Here is a 7,911-nt window from a genome sequence, read left to right on the forward strand (position 1 = left end):
CAAAATAAATATTACACACTTAAATTTGTCTGAAATATAAAACTATACTTGTGAACTTCTTCTTGTTCATTTCTCAAACATGTGCACTATATGCCAAGACCACTACATATACTTTTTTCTTCCATTCTTACAGATAGTAACTAATACTTGATATTTTTAATAATTGCTGTTTACAAGCAATACAAGTGCTGACACCTTGTGTAGCCATCATATCTAAAAAGGGTTCTTGGACCATTCTGCTTACTTGATTAACAAATGTAAATAACCAATTATACTACATTTGCATGTATTTACACAGATAACCAGGTTGGGGAAAAAAAAAAAAAAAAAAAACAGGGAACAAGAGAAAAAAAATCATCCTACAAGAAACTATATATCCTAGCAATGCAGAGACAAACCAACAGATTGTGGAAGTACATAAAAATGCAAACAGAAAAAAACAAGTGAGGCTTTGAACTAAATAAAAGCAATGATGAAAGTAGTGAACTACCATATGTTACATACATAAACATACAACCTAGTTTTCTTTAGAACAGGTGCCCATAAAGAACCAGGCTTAAACAATTGTGTCCCTGAAACCCATACTTGAGAAGAGGAAATAAATGGAATAATAATTTAGTGCAATAGACTTAATCCTAAATATGAATATTAGTTGGACTGCGGTTGTCATGAGAAGAATGAGAAAGTTATCTATGTTCTTATAATGACAAGATAAATTTAATAAGTAGAAAAAGACTTTATTTAAATTAAGTGAACAAATAATAACTTTAAGAGTGGCTCATACATCAAATCAAGAGCCAGGCTTGTTTAGTTCATTTTTACTTTTCATTTTTATTGTTAGTCTCAGCCTTGAGTAAATTATCAACATTTATATGCACATTAAAAACAACGTGCAAGTATACTGATGGAGATTTGACTATAATGAATTTTGATAAGCATATTTTTTATATATAGAATATATCTTGTTTATTGCACAGATATGAACATATATTAATATATATGCTTTACCTCATAGACATGAGGGAACTAATAGTTTTGGATACATATGATGAGCTTTAGCAATGAGGTAGGCTTAAAATATTATACACCTTGATATATATTCTTATGAATTTACTTTTCTATGAATACACTCTATATACGGTTTAAAATCTACATATTGAAAGAAAATCGCTCTAGAAGAAGTTTATAAAAAGTAGACTTGTTTATAAGATAACGTAGGAAATGTGACAGAGTAAACATCAACTGTTGCTATAGAAATGTAATAAGAGAAACATACATTATATATATATATATTTCTTCTTTTGAAACATTTTTTAAATACGTATATGGTATCTTTTATGGACAGGGATTGAATCTGTAGATGGTGTAATAATGCAGACAGAGATGAAGTGTCTGCATTTATTATAGTTACGATGTTTTTTCTTCAACAATACGCAGAGATGTATTAATGTGCAAGAGAGGGTCCTAGGACAAGATTCTGCCATATTAATTTCGATTGTTTTATTTTTAGATTGAGCAATAATACATACAGAGATGAAATTGTCTCCCTTTATTATAGTTACAAGGTTTGCTGTGCGAGAGAAAGTTTTAGGACATGATTCTGTAATATAAAGTTTGATTTTTACAAAGAATTGAATGTTATAGTTACTAAGAATGTCAGGTACGTCTTTATATTTTGATATTTTTACATTTTTATATGGTGAATGAAATAGTTTTACTATGTCTGTCAGGTGTAAAATATAATATTGTAACAGACTTGTAATATTATAGTTTTTAAAACTGATAATAATTATAAGCGATTAACACAAGTACTGTCCGCTTTAAACAGAGCGCTGTATACAAGATTGGAACAGCACATACCGCCTTTGAGATTCATTCGGCTGAAGTCAGCTGTGAGAATTTTGTATTAATTGATGAATTAAATTATTTAATTAATGGCTCTTAAGGACAAGATTTGATTGGTGGATATAATATATAAAAGGAGTGTGGATATTTGATTTAATTGATCTGATGATCCATCCTGTCATCTGGTTTTATTTGAATAAAAGAAGATTTTAAGGAGTTATTCTCGTGGTGTATCCTTACAGTTTTGCTGGTGATACAACCTAGTTTGTTAATAAAAGCACAGTAAGGAAAAATGAGGTGAATGTATGGTTGACTTGGACATGTCAAGCTAAAAGCAAGAAGAAAGGATGTAACTCTACAAACTCAGTGTACAAAACTGAGAAAACATGTTGTTGGCAGTATTATGACCTATAAAGACAAAACACATTTACACCTACCTAAACCATTACTTTACAGACATGGTTGGAAATCTAAAACTGGATTTTTTTTTAAGTTGAATTTTAGTAGCAGTTGAAAATGGAGTTATGTACTAAAGGTGTTGGAACAACATTTTGGAAGTGAGGTGGAACTTAAAAATAATAATAGGAAGTGCAACATTTTGACATTCTGAGTACAAAATGGAAATGTCTGGCTAAATCCCTGTCAAGAAAGAATGCTCTTTGAATGGGATAATAATTTACTGACCTTGCCAAAGCCTAGTTTCCATACACGTCACATAACCTATATCACCACCATCCACTCAAGAAAAGGAATCCACACAAATGCCATACTTAAACTAATATACTGTCAAACATTCTGGACAGACAACACAGCTTAACAAATTTCATCACACAAATAGCATTTTAAGAAAGAGATAACCACAAGTCGGTCCAAACACCTTATATGCATTAGCAAAGCTTTATTAATTGTACCTGAGTTAGATTTGAAATCCCAAGCAGAAAGCATATGGAGTCAAGGATGTTTGACTTGCCACTGCCATTTAGACCTGTAATAGCGTTAAAAAGCTGATCGAATCCATTGATCTCAGTCCGCTGGGCATACGATTTAAACCCGTCTATAATGATGGACTTGATATGCATAATGGAAAGAAAAAAGAACCAGCAACCTGTACAATCCAAAGTAGCTGTTTTATGTTCCTAAAACTTCAATAAAATGAAACCAAAAACAAACCCCAACACTATTACTCTTACTTCCCGTACTTCCAGTCTGTTACACTAGACTGTTATACTAAAGACTTAAAAATTGGCGCCGGCAGGGGTACGTGAATAGAACTGCCTGATAAATAATTAAACAGTTTTGAAACTGAGATAAAGTGCTCGTGTAGAATCATAATGCTAACATTTTATAAGTATAAATATCATATGTGTTTGAAACTAACTAGAAACACTGTTTTGCCAACCTGGCTGTTAATACTTGTATTTAGCCGGCATACGAAAGGCAACTAGTAATGGGACCATTTTTTTTTTAAATTACGTCATTAGGCGGTATGTAAAGTGTAATTGCTGTAGGATGGATTCATTCTGTGGCTCTGTTTTTGGTAGTAATAGTTGTACTACAAATTTAACGATTAGACAAGGAGGCCTGAGACGGGAAAGTGTAGAAAAACCGCGTATTGTTGATTTCTTTGGGGGTTAAATGTGATTTGTTTTGGACAGGTATTATGAGGAGTACACTGCTCCACCTTAACAATGCAAAAAGAGAAGGTTTATAGAAGGTAGCTTTCTTTCCTAACCTCTTTTTCCCATTAGTGGATAAGATCTTGGCGAGTTTTCAGATTGTTGAGCAGTGTCATCATAAATTTATCAGAGTGCATGACTCCAATCAGTGCCGTAGCTAGCTAATCTTTATGCCCGGTACTGTTCCCTGATTTGGCATTCCTCAACTGCAAAGTAAGGAGCAGAACGAAAACTTTGTTTTTAACTTTAACAATTGTAGCAAGTCGTTTGCTACAACGTTTAATGATAGCAAGCAGCTACAGGTGGCAGTCCCAGAGGAAGGGACACAATCTGACAAGGCACAGGGAGACTCTGTCACTTGTACTGTCATGCTGCGTAGGTGCCGGTGGTGTCATCTGTGAACTGACAGCGGGACACGTTACAGCAGAGGTGGGCCTGTAGTGCACCAGGCACAGACTGCTAGCCGAACATGAGTGATCAATAGCAGTGCTAGCTGAACATGAGTGATCAACAGCAAAACTGGCTAATTTGCCCACAGCTGCCGCACAATGTCAAAATGAATTAATTCATACCTCAGCTGTCCAGATTTTCACAGAATGTCCACGTTTTTGTTTCCATATTTTTGTTCTGTTCCTCATAAAATGTGTGGTTATCTTGCAAATCACTGAGAACTAAAGTCACTAAATGGCATGCATTTGACTTTCAGACTTCCTATCCTTCAGACAATGCATGCTAACACAGACGTTATTCTAGCAACTTTCTAATTTTTTAAGAGTATTAAAATCTGTCTCTATTTTGGGCCTTTGTCTGCCATTATTTTAGGCTTTGTACACATTTCTTGTGCTAAGACGTTGAAAGGTATGGGTACACTATAGCAGTGCACAGGGCTGTGGTCACCATTGGGGTGGTGGAGACAGTAGGGAGGCAGTGGCACCTATCAGAGTATGTTTACAGAGCTGTGGATGCCAACTTTCTGTTGGAAAGCAGCACCAGCAAGGGACTTAGTGGAGTTCCTGCACACACAACCAACAATGTATTGCACACTAGGGACAGGATATCTACATTCCAAATACTGTGGGGCCACATGGTATATCCAGATAGTGTTCTACCCAGGAAGGTTCACTCCATTATTGCAGAAAGTGGCCCCTCACTTCACCTAATGTCCTAGCTATGTGTGTGACTAAAGCATCCATCAGCCATTACCTCTCCAGCTATGCTAGCATTGCTGTCCCTTGTCACTGTGCCTTACTCCACCTGTGCAAGTGATGCTATGACCTGTCCACCTCCTCTGGCCTGTGTTGGTATAGTAATGTCTGTTACACAGCATGGACAGCCAATCAAGTACAATGCATCAGTTATACTCTGATACTCTATAGTCATAGCACATAAGTATAGACCAGATGACACAATTTTTGCCAGTCTCTGCTTCACAGGAGGTCTCATCACAGCTAGGACCTCTGACAATGCCTCACTTTGTTTGTGTCTTTCGGCTTTTCCCGGTTAGGGGTCGCCACAGCAGAACTCTGGTCCGCTAATGATTGGCAGTAGATTTTTACGTGCCGAGTTGCCGGCCCTGACGCACAACCTTCAACGAAGGTACTCCCGTTCACACATGTCTCAACACAGAAGACGCTGTAGCTGAGAATCGAACAGGACAACTTCTTACTGTGAGGCGGCAATGCTGCTGCAGCACCACCACCGCAATGCCTCACTACATTGGTCAAACACTATCATTTGTATTAATATTAATTTCACTCAGTATAATTGGGCACCCTTGTAAGAGTCTTAGAGTAGCTGGCTTTGGAGTGGCAGTGTAACTACCTTATAGTCTTATACTCTGCGCAGAAGGGGCTTTAGCTAATGAATCTGTGCCATCCTTTCCCAGGTGTATGTGTGAAAATCAAATCTCAGAGTGTGTGTGTGTGTGTGTGTGTGTGTGTCAGCTGCTTGGAGCAGGGACACAGAGCACTGGTTTCACAGAGAGAGTGGTGGAGAACTTGGCTGAGGACTCAAACCTACAGCTGTGGCAGTGGGGAGTCTTATTGGGGACCAGGAGAGAGTGAAAGAAAGCTAGACCCCACACTGAGTGAGTTCCCTGTGTGCTTTTAAGGGAAACTGTGCTTGATGTAGAGAGCTGCATCTGGAAATACAATGTGTATCTATTTTTGTTCCAACTTCCCTCGCCAGTGCCAGTGGGGAGGATTCAGGCTCCTTGATTACTCGCCCAGGGATTGGACATCACAACATTCATGAAGATTGGCTTGTATATTGGTCTGGATCCTTGATCATGCAGAAAGAGTGGTTTGTATATTTGTCTGGATCCTTGGTCCTGCAGAACAAAGAATGTTTTTTTTTATATTTGTCTGGGTCCTTGGTCTTGCAGAACAAAGAGTGGTTTGTATGTTTGTCTCCCTCATTAGACCAGTAATTGAGTATAACACCCTGTTTGATATGTACCTCTCCAAACATCTGCACCAACTGGAAAGGCCACAGAAATACCTCACAAAGAGAATCCATGGCCTCTAATACTTGTCCTATGTGGTCAGGCTCAAATCACTATCACTCTACTCAGTATCATACAGATTGCTCAGCGGTGATTTGTGTCTCACTTAAAGGCAATCTTGGACCCTGCCCTACTAGTGATGCTCCATGCATCCATTAATAGAACTTTTTGGCAGGATAGATTTGTGTCCCAAAAGACTCCCCTGTCTGTGGAATAGATTCCTCTCCATGTCAAGCAGAGTACCTCTCTAGCCCTCTTTAAGAGGAATCTGGACAGCTGGATGAGAAACTAAAAATATAACCCTGCATTCCCACCTCTGTCCCTGCTGGACAGGGGAAACGTGCTGACTTTGAGGGAACATGGGCAAAATTATTGGCTAGGCTTATAAGGGCCTCCGGGCCAATAGCCTGGTATCATCCTATGAACCTATGTCTGTAAGTCTTTACTTCTCACGGATTACTCACTCAAAGGCCTGATTCTAATATACAACATCAACAAAACCTGCTGGAGAGACAGGTTTGTCTCCCAGAGGCTGCCCCATCTCAGGAATAGACTTCTCATACACGTCAGAGTACCTATCTGACCCTCTTCAAGCGCAACCTTGATGAGTGGATGGGAAACCTCATATTTGTCCCAGGGGTTCCACCTGTGTCCCTCATTGATGTGGGTGACAGGTGCTAACTGAGGTTTCTTTTTGGGGATAAACTCTTGGCTAGGCTGGTAAGGGCCCCTGGGCCATTAGCCTAGTGACCCCCCATGATCCTTGATCATACAGAACAAAGAGTGGTTTGTATATTTAAATAGAGCCTTGATCATGCAGAACAAAGAGTGGTTTATATATTTGTCTGAATTCTTGGTCGTGCAGAAAAAAAGAGTGGTTTATATATTTGTCTGGATCCTTGGTTGTGTAAAACAAAGAGGCTGGGTAGTGCTTGTGGCTTGTAATAGTCATGGCTGAGTGTGGGATAGAGAGGAATGGAATATAGAAGGAGCAGTTAAGGATTATGTGCATGTGCAAAGGAAAGAGGCTGCTAGACTGATGTAGCTGCTTTCACATTTCTCTTTTTGTCAGTTTGAGTGATAAAAAAGATAAAAACTACTTCATGCCAAACACAAACAAGTTATATGTGGAGTGGTTTAACTCTACAAAAGAATATGCTGAGAGCATCTGCAGTACAGCTGAAACAAGAAGAGAAGCCTGCTTTCCCTTTGCACACAGGGAGGTGCCCCAAGAATCCTCAGGTTTTTGACCATTCAAGCTACTTTATGCTCATAAGGTATGTGAGGCCTCTAGAACTAATATGTGATGAGTGGGAGAGTGAAAGTGGTTCTTATTTTGTGAAGTATGTACTAAATGTTAGGCTTAAGCATAGGGATCTCATTGGGTTGGTACAGGTCAACATAGTACAAATATAATATCAGCAATTGATTTGGCATGAGCAGACAGAAAGTAAATGCATGTAATGTAGGAGATAATGGTGCTTATTCCTGTTCATAAAAATAAGCTTCACACTGCATAAGAAGGACATTTCATTGTTGTAAGGAAAGTAGGTAATGTTAGTTACGTACTGGAGTTGCCAAGCAGAAGGAATTCCCATTTTAAGGTGTTGGAGTTGTACCATGCTAGGTCATTTGTACTCAGTATTTGCAGTGAATTACAACATGAAACAAAAGCTAATTGTGCAGGAGTCCTTGTCAGTGAAGCTTAGTCTAACATTTTAGTTTGACATAGTAGCATCAGGGCACTTATCGCCTGTGCTAATTCAGAAATTGTGAGCAGTGTATCAAGAGTCGTGACACACGTTCACTGCTAAGCCACTGTTTTGTGTTCTTATTTCATTTAGTGGAAATCGCACTTAAGTGCAAAGTGCAAAATATTTGTATTTG

The 7,911-nt window shown here is 38.4% G+C and overlaps 1 protein-coding gene across 1 annotated transcript in view; it reads right to left on the reverse strand.

Annotated features, from left to right (window-relative positions):
• Positions 1-3,069, reverse strand: part of SMC2 (structural maintenance of chromosomes 2) — a 1,579,182-nt gene extending 1,576,113 nt beyond the window's left edge. The window contains exon 1 of the mRNA XM_044060351.1: positions 2,757-3,069. Coding sequence (XP_043916286.1) covers positions 2,757-2,924 — 168 coding nt within the window. The 5' untranslated portion in view covers positions 2,925-3,069. The remainder of the gene's footprint in view (positions 1-2,756) is intronic.
• Positions 3,070-7,911: the final 4,842 nt, after the last annotated feature.

The sequence above is a fragment of the Protopterus annectens genome, chromosome 2.part0 (assembly GCF_019279795.1).
Source record: "Protopterus annectens isolate FY-2018-M chromosome 2.part0, PAN1.0, whole genome shotgun sequence".
NCBI lineage: Eukaryota > Metazoa > Chordata > Ceratodontiformes > Protopteridae > Protopterus > Protopterus annectens.